General features: G+C 51.7%; 1 protein-coding gene across 6 annotated transcripts in view; it reads left to right on the top strand.

Annotated features, from left to right (window-relative positions):
- The window catches only part of MYO7A (myosin VIIA), an 89,112-nt gene that overhangs the window by 57,233 nt on the left and 13,465 nt on the right, over positions 1-18,414 (top strand). For all 6 annotated transcript variants that reach the window (XM_078340152.1, XM_035265344.3, XM_078340151.1 and 3 more), the window contains 9 exons: positions 3,929-4,055; positions 4,618-4,737; positions 5,372-5,545; positions 6,370-6,597; positions 10,966-11,136; positions 14,046-14,163; positions 14,902-15,028; positions 16,057-16,226; positions 17,890-18,080. In XM_078340152.1, coding sequence (XP_078196278.1) covers positions 3,929-4,055; positions 4,618-4,737; positions 5,372-5,545; positions 6,370-6,597; positions 10,966-11,136; positions 14,046-14,163; positions 14,902-15,028; positions 16,057-16,226; positions 17,890-18,080 — 1,426 coding nt within the window. The remainder of the gene's footprint in view (positions 1-3,928; positions 4,056-4,617; positions 4,738-5,371; positions 5,546-6,369; positions 6,598-10,965; positions 11,137-14,045; positions 14,164-14,901; positions 15,029-16,056; positions 16,227-17,889; positions 18,081-18,414) is intronic.

The following is an 18,414-nucleotide window of genomic DNA, read 5'->3' as shown; positions in this document are numbered from 1 at the left end:
TTCTAGTTCTCTTGCTACTGATTTCCACCACATCTGCAGTTACTTCCTCTTGAAGTCTTGAACCCCTTAGTCATTCATGGAGGTTGGAATCCCCTTCTTGTAAACTCCTATTAATGTTAATAATCTGACCTCCTTCCATGAATCATGAATGTTCTGAATGGCATCTAAAATAGTGAATAATTTCCAGAAGGTTTTCAGTTGATTTTACCCAGATCCACCAGAAGAATCACTATCTATGGCAGCTATAGTCTTACAAAATGTCTTTTTTTTTTTTTTTTTGAGATGGAGTCTCATTCTTGTAGCCCAGGCTGGAGTGCAATGCCACAATCTCAGCTCACTGCAACCTCCGCCTCCTGGGTTCAAGCGATTCTCCTGCCTCAACCTCCTGAGTAGCTGGGATTATAGGCACCTGCCACTACATCCAGCTAATTTTTGTATTTTTTTTTTTTTAGTAGAGACGGGGTTTTGCCATGTTGGTCAGGCTGGTCTTGAACTCCTGACCTCATGATCTGCCCTCCTTGGCCTCCCAAAGTGCGGGGATTACAGGTGTGAGCCACCACACCCAGCCTAAATGTATTTCTTAAATAAGACTTGAAAGCCAAAATGACTCCTTGATCCATGGGCTACAGAATGGATGCTGCATTAGCAGACATGAAAACATTACTCTCCCTAAGGGCCCTAGAATGAAGGATGTTTGGAATGGTCAATGAGCATTGGCTTCAATTTAAAGTCAGCAGCTGCATTAGCTCCTGACAGGAGAGTCAGTCTGGCCTTTGAAGACTTGACGCCAGGCATTGACTTCTCTCTAGCTATGAAAGTCCAGGTGACATCTTCTTCCGATAGGAGACTGTTTCATCTACATGGGAAATCTCTTGTTGAATGTAACCACCTTCATCAATGGTATTAGCTAGACCTTCTGGAAAACTTGCTGTAGCTTCTCCATCAGCACGTGGTGCTTTACCTTCCACTTTTATATTTTGGAGACAGCTTCTTGCCTTAAACCTCATGAAGCAATGTCTGTGAGCTTCCAACTTACCTTCTCCAACTTCTTCATCTCTCTCAGCCTCCATAGAGTTGAAGAGACTTAGAGCCTTCCTCTAGATTAGGCTTTGGCTTAAGGGAATGTCGTGGCTGGTTTGATCTATTCAGACCCCTAAAATTTTCTCCATATCAGCAAATAAGGCTGTTTCACTTTCTTATCGTGTGTGTTCACTGGAGTAGCATTTTTTGATGTCTTTCGGGAACTATTCCTTTGCATTCACAACTTGGTTAACTGCTTGGCACAAAAGGCCCAGATTTGGGTCTGTTTAGGCTTTCAACATGCTTTCCTCTCTAATCATTTCTAGCTTTTGATTTAAAGTGAAAAATGTGTGACACTGCCTTTCACTTGAGCACCCAGAGGCCATTGTAGGGTTATTAGTTGTTCTAATTTCAATATGACTGTGTCTTGGGGAATCAGGAGGCTGAGGAGAGGGAGAGAGGTGGGGGAATGGCTGGTCGGTAGAGCAGTCAGAACACACCTAACATTTATCAGTTGGGTCTGCCATCTTCTATGGGCATGGCTCATGGTGCACAAAACAATTACAATAGGAACATTAAAGATTGCGGATCACAGATCACCATAGCAAATCTAGTAATCCTGAAAAAGTTTGAAATATTTCTAGAATTGCCAAAATGTGACAGAAAGTGAAGTGAGCACATGCTGTTGGAGAAATGGGGCTGGTGGGCTTGCTCCATGCAGGGTCGCCTTAAACCAATTTGTAAAAACGCAGCGTCTGTGAAGTGTAATAAAGTGAAGTACAAGAAAAAGAGGTGTGCCTGCAGTAGTGACCTCATACATAGGCTTGTGGGAAGACAAAGCTAAGAAGCATGTGTAGCACAAGACCTGGAGCATAGTAAGCACCCTGTGGATGGTAGCGTTGATCATCATCCAACATGCATTTCCTGCTTTAATCCCCTGCTGCCTGCTCACCTCTAGTCACCCACCCCATGGGTGTCCTGGGGAATCAGGAGGCCTGAGGAGAGGGAGAGAGGTGGGGGAATGGCTGGTCGGTAGAGCAGTCAGAACACACCTAACATTTATCAGTTGGGTCTGACATCTGATAAAAAAGTAAGCCCATGGTCAGGGTTACTGTGGGCTGCGTGCCTGGGAATCCTGCAAGTGCTTCCTTCTCCCCAGGCCCAGGAGAGGCCTTTACCCAGGTCCCTGGGGTTTGGGGGAGTTGAAGGGAAGACCCAGGAGTCACCAGGAGCCACGAAAAAATCAACTAAGCTGGTGAGAGGAGGGGTAGGACTTTTCTGAGAACAGTCTCTGCACAGGACAGGTCAGTCAGGAGAGCTGATGCTATGAATGTGTGTGTGCTGGTTGGGAGGACAGCAGGATGGGGCGGGGATCGAGTCTCACTTTCCTGATGGGGAAACTGAGGTCCAGAGTAGGGAAGAGACTTGCCCAGGGGTCACTAGACCTCCTGCCTGTTGCCAGGCTCCCCTTTTATTGCTCCCCATGGCCAATCACTACTTGGCTAGAGGTGGCCACACCATGCAGGGTCACCCGCCAACAGGAGGAAAAGGCAGCTGCTGCAGGCATGTCTCAGGGGCAAGAATCTGCCTCCAAATCACCTCACCATCACAGCTACAGCTGACACTTCTAGAAAACATGGTGCCAGGAGCCCTGAGCCAAGAGTCCAAAGGCTGGGGTGTCAACTCTTTGAAGGGCCTTGCACAGCTAATCCCTCCCTGCTCTCGGCCTCGGTCTCCCCATCTGTAAAGTGAATGGGGACTCCCAGCTGCAGGTGATAACATTTCACTAGTCTGTGACAAGGTGGGAAAAGGAGGGATGTTTCTAAAGCTAAGCTTGTTTTCTTTAAAAGACTGCTCTGAGATTTTGCCCTTCCTACTTTTGGAATATATAAAATTACCTTTGTTTATGAAATAATTGGGATCTAGATAGTGGGAAGGTTGTGAGTGTTATAAATATTCTCATTTATCATGATAAAAAAATGGTTAACTTCTGAATTTACTTTGAAATTGTAAACTCAAAACTGGTGAGCCACTGAATTAGGTCATCCCAGCCCTGTCCTTCGAGAGAGAAGAGCAGTAGTGAGTGCCCCCTGGCGGTCACTGCAGTGTCATGGATCCTGCCCTTGTCCTGGAACAGGCAGCTGCAGTACCCAGTTTGCAGAAGAGAAGAACCGTTCCCAAGAACAAGAACAGCAGTAGTTGCAGCTGGCATTTATGAGGGGCTCACTGCGCCTGGCACTGTGCTAGGTGCGTCATAAGCCTTGGCTCATTCATCTTCACAGCAGTCTTGTAAGGATTCCTTTAAAATGAACACCAAAAATTACCTTGTTTTCATCCCATTACAAAAGTCATACATTCAAACAGTACAGAAATATGCCTTAAATGTTCAAACATCACGGAAATAGACCAGAGACAAAGTTTCTACTCATTCCATTCCCCATTGACACCCCAGGATGCTTTTCCTGTTCATGCTCTGTCCGTTGCCATGGGTAGAGGTTGCACCTGCTGCCGCGACTATGGGCTGGTGTCAGAGAGGCGAACTCACCTGCTTGGGCCACCACTGGTCAGGAAGGAGGCGAGGCAGAGACTGCGCTTCTTGTCAGTATGGTCACCAGTAGTTGTGGCCGCTGAGTCCAGAGCAGGATACTCACCACCCTGGATGGTGGGACCCTGGCTGTGGGATCTGGATTGGAGCTGGAGATGTGCTTTATGCCTAATGATCCTGTCTCCAAAGTCAGACCCCAGCCTGGGCTCGGCGCTGCCACCCAGCGTCACTCTGCCTCCTCTTGGGTGGTCTTGGCAAATTGGGGAGGACAGCTATGTGGTGTCCCACAGGCTGCTGGGAGGAGGTGGGTGCCGGGGCTGTTCTCTGGGTGATTCCCTCTCCCTTGCCCCACTGCCTGTCCAGGGACGAGATCTACTGCCAGATCAGCAAGCAGCTGACACACAACCCCTCCAAGAGCAGCTATGCCCGGGGCTGGATCCTCGTGTCTCTCTGTGTCGGCTGTTTTGCCCCCTCCGAGAAGTTTGTCAAGGTTGGAAAGCGCTTGGCCTCCTGGAGTGGGAAGGGGAGCCAGGCCCTGTCTCAGCACTGTGGGGAGAGCAAGAGCCAGGGGCTCCGAAGGGCCTGGTCATAAGGCCCACCTGGCCACCCCACCCACTGGGCCTCATCTTCCTAGCACCCCCCTTCTCGCAGAAAGCCACTGTTTTGCCCCACACTCCCCTCAGCCCCATTCTACTTAGGATGATGTTGAGTCTGACAGGAGCATGTCCTGGGCCCTCTGCACCCTTGTCTTGGGGCAGGCCCTGGGTGCTGGGGTCAGAGTGGAGCAGGTCATGGCAGAACTAACCCGATTGGCTGGTGCTGTAAAGGGGTATGGGGGGGAGCCACTAGGCTGAGCTAGGGGGAGGTTGGGGAGGCTGCAGATGTGGCTGGAAATAGGCAGTGGAGGCTCGAGGGTAGGGAAGCCACTGAAAGCAGCCTGGCCTGGAGGAGCGGCCTCCCAGTGGTGGGGAGGGCTGGAGGCTGCCCTCACAAAACACATGGTGAGCCCTGGGACCGCGGTGGGGCTGCTTCAGTGGGTGCTCTGGCTGCAGTACCTGCGGAACTTCATCCATGGGGGCCCTCCTGGCTACGCCCCGTACTGTGAGGAACGCCTGAGAAGGACTTTTGTCAATGGAACACGGACACAGCCGCCCAGCTGGCTGGAGCTGCAGGTTCGTGTGTGTGTGTGTGTGCATGTGCTTGTGTGCATGTGCGCACGAGTGTGTGCTTGTGTGTGTGTGTAGGTGTGTGCTCTTGTGTGTGTGTGTGTGTGCATGCATGCATGTGCATGAGTGCGTGCGTGTTTGTGTGTGTGTGTGTGTCCAGTGCACTCGGGTGCCCCAGAAACATTCCCTGCTTTGGGACTCTGTGGTTCCTCAAGCACCCAACCTCAAGTTCTGGAACCCCAGGCCCATGGCAGCAGAAAAGCTCCCAAGGGATAAGGAACTTCATTTGCTGGGCTTATGGTCAAGGCAACTTGGGCAAGGGAGAGTCCCTCTGTGTCTCAATGGCTTTACCTGCCACATGGTAAAGGTTATATGAAGTGAAGCAGAGGCCCCTAGCCCGTGGCAGTCCTGACCTCTCAACCCCAGGCCTGGCTCAGGGGTTCTTAAGGTCCCATTGGGGTGGGGTGCACAGCAGGACTCCCTAGACATCTGTGACAGGGACAGGCGGTGTCCCAGTGAGGTGCTGGGGCCTGGGGCTCCGGGGAAGCTCCAACCCCACAGAAAGCAGAGAGCCAGAGTCTGGAGGGGCAAGCGGGTCTGAAGGGAAGGGACCCCACAAACCCTCTTGGGGCACTTCCAGGCCACCAAGTCCAAGAAGCCAATCATGTTGCCCGTGACATTCATGGACGGGACCACCAAGACCCTGCTGACAGACTCAGCGACCACCGCCAAGGAGCTCTGCAACGCACTGGCCGACAAGATCTCTCTCAAGGACCGCTTTGGGTTCTCCCTCTACATTGCCCTGTTTGACAAGGTATGGCCTCCCATAAGTGCCTCCTCCCAGCCCCACTCCCTGCCGCCCAGTGCTGCCACCTACTGGCAGGGGCTACTCAACCTAGAGCACATCAACTTCCCCCTGAGCCCAGGCTAATCGGCTCTGCCTGACTCCTTAGAACTGCCCAGAGCTCCTCAGCACCAGAGGGAAAACCCAGCAGTAGGATGCCCTCAGTCCTGTGTGCCCAGGCCCAGTGATCCTCTCCTGGAGCTGAAGGACGGGCATGGCACAGGCTGATGGGAGGCCTGCGTAGCCCTCGTGTGCAAATGGGAATGGAATTCCTTGTCTGGTTGCTATGGCGTCTGATGGAGAAACTCCTCGGCAAACGGGAGTTCCTTCACATTTGCCCTCAAGCAGCAGGAACAAGGGCAACCCGCAGACTTACCTCGGAGGCGGGAGCCACCTCAGCGGAGAGGGACGTGGGGCTTGGGGGATTTTGCCTCCACCCCTGGCAACACTGTGCGCAGCAGAGGGGCCCCTTGCCTGCACGCCCAGGGAGGTACCTTGTGACTGGACAGTTTGCCTGGGTTTTTCTCATCGATGCCCCTGTGTTTCCAGGGACTCTGGCCAGTTTCCCAAAAGGCTTCCACTGGAAAATGGGAATTTCCACGTCATGGTGCCCAGAACTGAGGCTAGGAAGGCAATGGTGGGCTCAGATCCCAGGGCTAGGATCTGGTCTGCCTCCTGTGGGCACTGCCCGTGTCCCTGCCCCTCGCTGGGCCTCGGTTTTCTGTCTGAACCGACCGTTGGCACCGTCGAGGCTCCTGACTTCGTGCCTGCTCACCTCCCCGCTGTGCCCACAGGTGTCTTCCCTGGGCAGTGGCAGCGACCACGTCATGGACGCCATCTCCCAGTGTGAGCAGTACGCCAAGGAGCAGGGCGCCCAGGAGCGCAACGCCCCCTGGAGGCTCTTCTTCCGCAAAGAGGTCTTCACGCCCTGGCACAGCCCCTCCGAGGACAATGTGGCCACCAACCTCATCTACCAGCAGGTGGTGCGAGGAGTCAAGTTTGGGGAATACAGGTGTGAGAAGGTGAGTGGGAGTGGATCTTCCGCCAAGAGGGCTTGACTCACAGCCGCCTGTTTTCCACGTTTGGGCCATCATTAGCTCAGGCTGAGGTGAGCCTGACTGCGGTCAGGCACTCTCCAGGATCCTGAATGTACACGGCCTACCTCAGGGAGGTTGTCAGGAGAGGCAAGATGGCGGGAGCAAAGGCTTCTGAGGAGTGTCCTCAATTCCACCAGTGGAGGAGGCCCCCACACTGCTGTAGTGATTGTGCTGCTCCAGGGGATGTGCCTCAGGACCTGCTGCACTGTTCTGAGTGAGTCTAGTAATAGCTGCTCTAAATGAGAAAGATAGCCATTCCTTGAAATCAGAACTTGCAAATGTGTATTCTTTTTTCTCCTTCTGTGGACAGGAGTTACGCAGTTATTTTGTTTTTTATAATAGTAATGGTTGCTATGGTTCTGTTGGTGATTGTGATGGATGGATGAGAAAGGAGGTGATGGAAATCAAGAGGATGGTTGGTGGTGGTAACATTGGTAGAGGTAGTGATGGTGTTGTTGGTGCTGATGGTGATGGTGGAGGTAGTGATGGTCTTGTTGGTGGTGATGATGGTGGAGGCAGTGATGATGATGGTGATAGTGTTGGTAGTGATGACGGTGGTGATAGTATTGTTAGTGATGGTGGTGATAGTGTTGGTAGTGATGATGGCGGTGATAGTGTTGGTAGTGATGGTGGTGATAGTGTTGGTAGTGATGATGGTGGTGATAGTGTTGGTAGTGATGATGGTGGTGATAGTGTTGGTAGTGATGATGGTGGTGATAGTGTTGTTAGTAGTGATGATGGTGATGGTGGGTTGAGGTGGTAACAATCGTTATGATGATGGTCACCATCATTAGTGATGATGGTGATGGTGGAGGTAGTGGTGGTAGTGATGATGGTGGTGATAGTGTTGGTAGCGATGATGGTGGTGATAGTGTTGGTAGTGATGATGGTGGTGATAGTATTGTTAGTGATGACGGTGGTGATAGTATTGTTAGTGATGGTGGTGATAGTGTTGGTAGTGATGATGGCGGTGATAGTGTTGGTAGTGATGGTGGTGATAGTGTTGGTAGTGATGATGGTGGTGATAGTGTTGGTAGTGATGATGGTGGTGATAGTGTTGGTAGTGATGATGGTGGTGATAGTGTTGTTAGTAGTGATGATGGTGATGGTGGGTTGAGGTGGTAACAATCGTTATGATGATGGTCACCATCATTAGTGATGATGGTGATGGTGGAGGTAGTGGTGGTAGTGATGATGGTGGTGATAGTGTTGGTAGCGATGATGGTGGTGATAGTGTTGGTAGTGATGATGGTGGTGATAGTATTGTTAGTGATGATGGTGGTGATAGTATTGTTAGTGATGGTGGTGATAGTGTTGGTAGTGATGATGGTGGTGATAGTATTGTTAGTGATGATGGTGGTGATAGTGTTGGTAGTGATGATGGTGGTGATAGTGTTGGTAGTGATGATGGTGGTGATAGTGTTGGTAGTGATGATGGTGGTGATAGTATTGTTAGTGATGATGGTGGTGATAGTATTGTTAGTGATGGTGGTGGTGATAGTATTGTTAGTGATGGCGGTGATAGTGTTGGTAGTGATGATGGTGGTGATAGTGTTGGTAGTGATGATGGTGGTGATAGTGTTGGTAGTGATGATGGTGGTGATAGTATTGTTAGTGATGATGGTGGTGATAGTATTGTTAGTGATGATGGTGGTGATAGTGTTGGTAGTGATGATGGTGGTGATAGTGTTGTTAGTAGTGATGATGGTGATGGTGGGTTGAGGTAGTAACCATCGTTATGATGATGGTCACCATCATTAGTGATGATGGTGATGGTGGAGGTAGTGGTGGTAGTCTTGTTGATTTTTTTTATTTTCTTATGTTTATTAAGATTTGAATTATTGTTAAAACGCTTTCCACATTCGCCACATTCATAGCGTTTCTCTCCAGTGTGAATTATTTTATGGTGATTAAGTTCCCCGTTAAGGTGAAAGGTCTTTCCACATTCATTACATGTAAAGGGCCTCTCTATAGAATGAGTTTTCTGAGGTTTAGTCAAGTTTGGCCGATATTTAAAGGTTTTTTCACAAGTCATACATTGGTAAGGTCTCTCTCCTGTGTGAATTCTTCGATGTTGTGTTAGATCTGACATCCTTGCAAAGGCCTTTTTACAATTACTACAAATAAAAGATTTTCTTCCAATATGGATTTGTTGGTGGCGAGCAAGATCCTTGCGCTGGGCAAAGGCTTTTTTACATTCATTACATGAAAAGGGCTTCTCTCCAGTATGAGTTTTCTAATGTTTATTAAGATTTGAGATGCTTTTAAAAGATTTCTCACAAACATCACATTTGTGGGGTTTCTCTCCTCTATAAGTTCTTTGATGTAGAATAAATTTGGAGTATGGATTGTACTCCTTTTTGCAATAATTACATGTGTAATATTTCTTTCTAGTATGAATTAATAGATGTTGAGTTTTTTTCTGAGAAATAGCAAAAGGTTTTTCCACAAAAGTTACAGGAAAAGGGCTTCCTTTGAGTAAGAGTTTTTTGATGCTGAGTCAGGTTTAGTCTCTGGTCGACATGAAACCTCTGATATATAGCGAGGGATGAGAGAAACCTGAAGGCCTTTTGACATACATCACATTTGTATGGCTTCAGTCCATTGTGCATGCTCCGATGTTGAATAATCTTTGAAAGTCTGTTAAAAGTTTCGCCACATTGGTTACATACAAAGTGTTTAAATAGTGTGCGAATTCTCTGGAGCATTGTAAATGATAAGCGATGCCTAAAGGCCTTCGTGTTTTCACCATATCTGTGGGCTTCCCCTACCTGATGGATTTTCTGATGTCCATTAAGTTGTGAGATATGCCCAAAAGCCATGCCACAGTCATCACATTCATAATGCTGGACAGAAGTACCACGTTTTTGGTATTCTCCATGGTGAAAGCTTTGTCTGAAGCCATCCCCAGATTCCTTGAAGGCACAAAATGTTGCCAATGCTGGTTGACATGCTGGGCAGGGAACACCTGTCACCTCTCTTTCCATCATCCAGCGCTGCTTCCCTTGCTTCAAAGAGGGGAGGAAGGACCCTGAAGACCCTCGATGGTCCTCGATGGGTCCCAGCTACTTGAGGGAGAAGTGTAAGAGTAGACAGTCAGATATGAGCAGGGACAAGGGGGAGGTGTCCTTGTTGGAAAGAATTTCACCATGTCTTAGGATGCCCAGTACTCACTCCATGGTTGAGCTATCAGAATGTTGTTAACTAGATCCTGATAAGAAAGGGGAATTCCTGAGAGCTGAGCAGGCACAATGAGTACAAAATTGACTGCTCTACCTTCCTGGGGTAGCGGTAAGAAGCAGTGCCACCATTAGATAGGATTGGTATTGATCACTGGTTCCCATACATGTGCATTAAGCAGAGTAAGGAAGGATCCCCCAAACTTTGGTGAGAACTGGATAAAGAACTGAGGCAACAGATGATCACAATGCACAATGTCATGGGGGTGTTTCCAGCAGAGCCAGCCCACTTCTCTCCTGGAGTGTACTTGTACTTCCCCAATAAAACTTTTGCTTGGTTTACAAAGAAAAGAAAAATGATAATGGTGGTATTGGTGGTGGGAAGCAAATATTCAGGCAGAATGCATTAGTATAGACACATCAGTTGCTAAAATTCTGAAATATTCCAAGCTAGTTTGAAAATACCTATTGCTTTCAAGACCCCAAGAGCCTTTCTCTATGCCCTTGCTGCTGGAGGCCTGCGGAGCCTCAGGTAGGCATCACTGGGGCTGCTGTGCACCAGGCCAAGCAGAGAAGGGGAAGATGCCCAGTGGCTGCTCGGCTCTCTGACCCTCTGCAGTAGATCCTGCCAGCTGTTAACCACTTTATTCCCCCAGTGCTTAAGGATTGTGATAGAGGCAGTCACAGTGAGGCACTCCCCTCACTCTGACCCTCCAGCAGGCCCCAGGTCTCCCATTCTCCAAGACAGACACTTCCTCTTCTGCTGTTTGTCAGCTCCAGTCACTGTCTCACAGGGCTGAGTGTGCAGTGGCTACTTGATGGGCCGCCTTGTTTTTTGGGTCACTTCGTGTGCCCCTGAGCAGAGATCAGCTCAATGCCAGTGCTAAAGGGACCCAGGAAGAAGTGAGGGTGTGGCTCTGCCTTTGTGGAGCTCATGATTCCTCTGAGCAGACAAGAATTCCCTGGTGAATCAGTGAGAAGCCTGGGTCCCAAAGGCGGGGATCTTGAGAGCTACAGGAGGTAGGGCCGGGAGAGGGGCCTGGAGCCTCTGGTGGTTTAGAAGGGCTTCCTGGAGGGCCTGGGCCAGTGCATGACTGAGGCCTCCCCCACCTAGGAGGACGACCTGGCTGAGCTGGCCTCCCAGCAGTACTTTGTGGACTATGGCTCTGAAATGATCCTGGAGCGCCTCCTGAACCTTGTGCCTACCTACATCCCTGACCGTGAGATCACACCCCTGAAGACGCTGGAGAAGTGGGCCCAGCTGGCCATTGCCGCCCACAAGAAGGTAGAGGGCTGGGAGGAGTCATAAAGAAGGGACGTGGACCCAAGCAACCAAGGAGGTCCCAGTCCTCACCTGAACCTGTCTGTTGGGGTTGCAGGGGATGGGATGGCACCTGACCTCCTGCATCCCAGTGGCCCTTCCTTCATTGGCATCAGCTCACTCATTCTCCTGCCATCTGTGTGCCAGGCACACAGAGGGGATCACACTTAACCCTGCAGCCTCTGTGGGGCCACAGGTATTGGGGCCCCCTTTCCTGGTCTTGTGCCAGCCACTTGTTGGTGCTGCAGCTTCCAGGGCTTAGGAGTGGCGGTGGGCACTAGACACAGCCTCAGGAAGTGCACCTCCTTCTTCCTAAAAGAACTTCAGTCCAACTTCCTGCCTGGGGAGCTTTAGAGACAGGCCCCCTTGACCTCCTTGCTTGGAGCCCAGGCCCATAATCAGCTATGAGTGGTTCCCTCCCAAGCTAAGGACCTGCCCAAGTAAAGCATGGGTGTCCAGATGGGGAGAAGATGGGCCACTGGCTGCTGGTAGGGGACCCAAGGCCTCCTCATTTCCATGGCACTGGCTGTACAAGAGAATTGTACATAAGCCTAGGGCTCCACAGTCTGAGGGCGCCACAGATCTCGAGGCATCTGTCCTCACCTGGGAGCTCTGTGCCACCCCCCACTTGATCCTGTGCCTTCTCTGGTCAGCTCCCCACCAGGCTCTGCCCCCCTGAATCCTGAGTGCTCCCTGTGCCAGGTTCTTCATCCAGGCCTGCTTCCCCAAGGCCCTCACCCCACTGAGCCTCCCTTCAGAGAAGAAGTGTGTCCTTCCTGCCACCCCTCTGCCCCTCAAGTGAGAACCCTGTTCTTCATCCTCAGCCACCTCCTCTCCCTCGGCCTTCATGTGCTGGCACCCACTGCAGCCTGTTCAGCTGTGTCTCAAACAGCTGCAGCCCCCACCCCCACCTCCCTAAGGACTCCCTTGGGGTTCACCGCCATTGTGGCATGTGGGTGGGGTGCTGTTATGCATTCATTTTATTTTGGGCACTTGCCATGTGCTGGGCATCATACCAGGATCTGGAGACACAGCCCTTTGTGGGACAGACATGGTTTCTGCCCTTTGGCGCCCACTGCTGGGCTGGGTCTTTCCTGGACTGGCGCTCCTCAGCATGTCTGTCCTGGAGCCCTGGGCCAGGCCCCTCATTTGGGAATCACAGTTTTTGTAGGGCAGGAGGGTGCATTATTCATTTTCTAGGTCTGCCATAACCAAGTGCCACAGACTAGGTGGTTTCAACAACAGAAATAAATGTATTTCCTTCCAGTTCCGGAGCCTGGAGCTCCAAGATCAAGGTGTCCGCAGGGTGCTTTCTCCTGAGGCTTCTCCCCTCGGCCTGCAGATGGCAGTCTTCTCCATCTGTCACCACACGTTGATGCGTGCACATGCACCTCTGTATCCACTTGTCCTCCTCTCAAAAGGTCACTGGTCATATCGGATTACAGCCCATCCAAAAGATCTCATTAGTGACCTCTTTAAAGACCTTATCTCCAAATAGGGTTGCATTCTGAGTTGCTGGGGTGAGGACTTTAATATGCAAATATGGTGGGGTGGGGAAGGAAGCACACAATTCAGTCCATAACAGGGAAGTGTTTTGAAAACATCTTATTTTGAAATAATTTCATATGTACAGAGAAGTTCCACATTCAAAAAAATAGGACCACTGCGCGCACTTCGCCTCCCAGATTCGCCAGGTGACAGCCACACTTGCTCTGTGATTTGCCTCTCCACCTACATATGTATTCTCTCTGAGTCATTTGAGCTTGGATTGGTGACATTGAGCCCTTTGCCTTTGAATTCTCACTGCTCTCAGGATGGCACCCCTCATGGCCTCTCTTGTAGGTGGAGATGGGGCCGTCTGTGAGCTGGCATACACATGCACCCTTATCTACGCCTGTGTCTACATACTATAAAGGCCAGGCTTTGATTCTGACCCGTCCGATGCCACCCCAACACCCCCAAGTTCTCCTTAGGGCTTGGGAGAATATTTTTAGAGAAACACAATGCTGGTGCTTTTGTATCTTTTTTTTTTTTTTTTTTTGAGACGAAGTCTCACTCTTGTCCCCCAGGCTGGAGTGCAATGGCTCGATCTCAGCTTACTGCAACCTTTGCTTCCTGGTTTCAAGCAATTCTGCTGCCTCAGCCTCCCTAGTAGCTGGGATTACAGGCGCCTACCACGATGCCTGGCTAATTTTTGTATTTTTTAGTAGAGACGGGGTTTCACCGTGTTGGCCCGGCTGGTCTCAAACTCCTGACCTCAGGTGATCCGCCCACCTCAGCCTCCCAAAGTGCTGGGATTACAGGCGTGAGCCACCGTGTCTGGCTTTGGATCTTACCAAGAGCATGGCAGCACCCCTCACGGCTCATCTCACCTCCAAACTCCAGTTCCCCCTTGACACTGATCTAACTCCCAGATTTGCCAGATCGGTTTCTTGCAGTTGTGGCTACACTCACAGTCCCCCGGGACCTGTGTCCCCTGGCTTCCCATGCTGTGTCCCCATTCCCTCTCTTCCTAGTCTACCTTGCGCATGCCTCCTGCTGACCAGGGGCCTTGGGCCTCCCACAGGCTCTGGCTGGAATCCTTGCTTCCCTGTCTCTGTTGAACTGAGAGCTCCCTGGAGGGGCACCTATATTTTCCCTGACTTTGGGCCCCAGCACCTGCATAGAGAGGGCACTCACAAGTGCTCACTGATGTTGATGAATGAGAAAGGTGGAACAGGGCAGGTGCAGACAGATGGGAGCAGAACTGGGCCACCATGCACGGGAGGTGTGAGAACCCCACGCTGCTCCTGGCTAGAAGGCAGCGGCTGCTGATTTGTAGAGCAAACTCACTCATACATTGTCTTCTGTCCTCTGTCACTCTGTCCCTTTAGGGGATTTATGCCCAGAGGAGAACTGATGCCCAGAAGGTGAAAGAAGATGTGGTCAATTATGCCCGCTTCAAGTGGCCCTTGCTCTTCTCCAGGTTTTATGAAGCCTACAAATTCTCAGGTACCCCCAGCCTGCGAGGCCCCTGGCTTTGTGGCTCAGCCCACAACAGGGGAGGGAAGCAGCTTGAGGCAGGGCCCCTGTCAGTGGAACTCCAGCCTGCGGCCTGCTTGGTTTGTTCTGGTCAATGCGGCTGTGCTGGTCCTGCCTCCCGACACCCAGTAGTGACTTCATGGCACATCTTATGTGCTCAGTGGCACACTGGATTGAAAAGCTGAGTGAAGATTGAATCATTAAGACACGTACTGTGTATAGAACAGGGTGACCTAGAGTTCAGTCAGGGACAGCCCTGCTGGGCTGACTCCATGAAGTCAAGAATAGCAGATACAAACCCATGCAGGCCACTGGCTCAGCCGCCCTTGGGCCATTGTTACTGTGCACCTACTCTGTGCCAGGCCCTGTGCTGATGCTGCTGTTTACAGAACCACCAAGCACCAAGGCCAGAGGGAACCCTGGGCCTCAGTCCAGCCTCTCCTCAGATCTCACTTTAGTCCAAAGCTGCACAAAGACCAATGGCAGGAGTGGGACCCAAACCAATTTCCTGATTCAGCACTCTCTTCCCACTGCACTTTGGGTTTTGCCAGGTGGGGAGTTTGTGCTCTCTGAGCCTCAGTTTCTCTATCTGTAAATTGAAATCAGTGTACTGCCACCCTTGCCACCTGCCTGGCTGTCATGAGGATTGGGAAGGGCTGGGCCTGGGGACAGGAGGCCTCCCTCTCAGTGCCTTGGTCTGGACCCCAGGCCCCAGCCTCCCCAAGAATGACGTCATTGTGGCCGTGAACTGGACAGGCGTGTACTTTGTGGATGAGCAGGAGCAGGTCCTTCTGGAGCTGTCCTTCCCAGAGATCATGGCCGTGTCCAGCAGCAGGTGAGGAGGGCCGCATGGAGATACAGACAGACAGGGGGGAAGGAGAGGGCCCGAAGCTTCCCTGCAGGTCACAGGAAGCGAACAGACACGAAGTGGCCTGCCCTGGTTGCACGTGATTGGGCAGTTTGTGCCACACTGTGCAGACCTCTCTGGCACCTCCTTCTGCTGGAAGGATGGGCGTGGGCTTCACAGCACATGAAGGCTGTTCTGAGACAGGACCGGGTGGTCGGGACAGTGAGGGTCAGGCAAGTGTATACAAAAGAGCTTGGCCTGGGGTTCAGGGGTCTGGGTAGGACTCACTCTATGTCTTCGTTCCTACAACAGGAGTCTTAATACTTTCCTCCCATAACAGTGGTGAGGAAGAAATGCAAAAATAGATGGGAGAGCCCTTTATAAACTGCAAAGCGCGGTGCACGCAGATGGGATGGTGGGGTGGGTTGCTGGGATTGGCTGGCATTCCGAGCAGTGCAGTGGTTCCCTCCCCTGCCATCTGGGGCTTGTAGCAGTGTCTCTGGGCTGCGTCTGATAGGGGCTGGAGTCAGACTGTTTCAGTTCAGACCTGATACATGCCAGACACATAGGATGCAGTGGTGACAAGTAGTCCTTGTCCTCTTGGATCTTCAGTCAAAGCGGGGAGACAGACATTGAGCAGGCCATTTTAAAGCAGGGTATGATGAGGACTGTGGGAGGGCAGGGAGGACTTCCTGGAGGAAGTGGCATGTAGGCTGAGATTTAAAGGGTGAGTAGAAATTAGACAAGCAAGGAAGAAGTGGGCCAGGCCAGTGTGGGTCTCCCTCTGGGCCATGCCTGCCTCTGGCCAGGCCAGCTCTGACTTAGCCTGAGATGTGCTGAGCTGGGCCACATCCCCTACTGGCTGGGCCATGTCTGACTCGACTGGCCTTGGTCTCCTTCAGGGAGTGTCGTGTCTGGCTCTCACTGGGCTGCTCTGATCTTGGCTGTGCTGCGCCTCGCTCAGGCTGGGCAGGACTGACCCCGGCGGGGCCCTGTTCTCCGTGTTGGTCCTGCAGGGGAGTGAAAATGACTGCCTCCAGCTTCACGCTGGCCACCATCAAGGGGGACGAATACACCTTCACCTCCAGCAATGCCGAGGACATTCGTGACCTGGTGGTCACCTTCCTAGAGGGGCTCCGGAAGAGATCTAAGTATGTTGTGGCCCTGCAAGATAACCCCAACCCTGGTGAGTGGCTGCTGGCATGGGCTGCCTGGCACTGGGGCTCAGGGCATCATGCAGACTGTCTTAGCCCATTTGCATTGCTATAATGGAATACCAGAGGCTGGGAGATTTATGAAGAAGCAGGGTTTATTTGGCTCACAGTTCTGCAGGCACTACAAGAAGCATGGTGCTGGCTGGGCATGGTGGCTCGTGCCTGTAATCCCAGTACTTTGAGAGGCTGAGATGGGAGGATCATTTGAAGCCAAAAGTTCAAGACCAGCCTGGGCAACAGAGTGAGACCCCTGTCTCTACAAAAGGTTAGATAAATCAGCCGGTGTGGTGGCATGTGCCTGTAGTCATAGCTTCTCAGGAGGCTGAGGTAGGAGGATTGCTTGAGCCCAGGAGGTAGAGGCTGCAGTGAGCTGTGATTGTGCCGCTGCACTCCAGCCTGGGCAAGTGAGACCTCATGAAAGAAAAGAAAAGAGAATAGAAGAGAAGAGAAAGAAAAGAAAGAAAGCAAGGGGCCAGCACCTGCTTCTGATGAAGGCCCAGGAAGCTCCCACTCACGTCAGAAGGAGAAGAGGTTCCTGTATCAGAAGGAAAGAAGTGAGAGAGGAGGGGGTGCCAGGCTCTTTTCTGTTCTCGCAGGGAATCTATAGTGAGGAGAACTCACTCATTACCATGAGCCCGGCACTACACGGTTCGTGAGGGACCCACCTCTGTGACCCAAACACCTCGCACTAGACCACCACCAACACAGGGAGATCAAATTTCAACATGAGATTTGGAGGGGTCATATGTCTAAACCATATCACAGACCATGTCCCATGGCCTTGGCCTTGACACTCAAGGCTGCTAGGGTCTTGTTCCCATCCTTCCCCTGCAGCTGGACCAAATAGCAGAAGCCTGTTCCTTCAATGTGTGCCCTGCAGGGAGCCTCCTCTCCCTCCCTCCTTCTGGTACTTCAATACTCATCTCCTGTCCCCTCTCCAAGTTAGATCAGGGGTCCTTCTCAGTGTTCTCAAAAGACCCACCATCTTCAAGTGATAACAGCAGTAACAACTACCCTGCCTGAGGCCACTGAGGTCCTGGCAGAGTGTGGGAAAGATGAAGATGAAATGGACCCCACCCTGTCCTCAGTGGGGAGGAGTGTGGGAAGCAGACAGTGACAGCCTGCAACAGTGCAGTGAGCAGGGAAGCCCAGAGCCACAGAAGCCCGGAGGAGAGTCCCCATGCAGACTGGGGTCTAGAAAGGAAGCCCATGTGAGCAGAGCACAGCGGGCAGAGAGCTGAGCTGAAGCCAGCACAGAGGCAGGAGAAAGCCGGCCTGTCCGGGGAACTGCAAACAGCTTGGTTTGACTGGGTACAGGCGCAGTGAGGGAGGAGGGGCAAGGTGGAAGGAGTCCGGGAAGCCCACTCACAACAGGCTTAGGAGTGCGGAGCTTTCTCCCAAAGGCAATGAGGAACCGTGGAAGGCTTTTGAGTGGGAGAGTGGCCCACTCTGGTGGTGATGTCTATATGGGGAGTTGTGACAAGGTGGAGGCAGAGTGGCAGGTAGGCAGACACGGATGATAACACATCAGTTCTTCTGTGGGAAGTAGCGGCTTATAGATCATCAACCAAAATAAAGATGTTCCAACTCAGCTTCTGTCTCTGCCCCGTGGTCCCGCTCACCTCTGCTCTGCAGCGGGCGAGGAGTCAGGTTTCCTCAGCTTTGCCAAGGGAGACCTCATCATCCTGGACCACGACACGGGCGAGCAGGTCATGAACTCAGGCTGGGCCAACGGCATCAATGAGAGGACCAAGCAGCGTGGGGACTTCCCCACTGACTGTGTGTACGTCATGCCCACTGTCACCATGCCACCGCGGGAGATTGTGGTATGTGGCCTGGGGCGGCAGATGAGTGGGAAGTACCACTAGACCCCTCTTCATCCACTCCCCACAGATATACAATAGGTTAATGGTCTAGTGCATCTGTGAAGATGATCTTGGGATCTTACGGGACCACACATTTAGAGTTGGGGCAGCCCTCAAACCTGTGCCTGGTGGGGAGGGGCCTAGCAATGGCATCAGATAAGGAACAGCCAAGGGGTGTGGCCAGGGGCAGGGACTGGAGAGAGCAATATCCCCCACACTGTCTGAACAGGCAGTGGGGCCACACCTGGGGCAGTGCTGGGCCCTGCTTCTTCTGGAGCCACCTTGAGAGCAACTC

Source organism: Callithrix jacchus, chromosome 10 (assembly GCF_049354715.1).
Source record: "Callithrix jacchus isolate 240 chromosome 10, calJac240_pri, whole genome shotgun sequence".
Classification (NCBI taxonomy): Eukaryota; Metazoa; Chordata; class Mammalia; order Primates; family Cebidae; genus Callithrix; species Callithrix jacchus.
The sequence above is the reverse complement of the archived record's forward strand: the minus strand, read 5'-3'. Positions and strand labels throughout refer to the sequence as shown.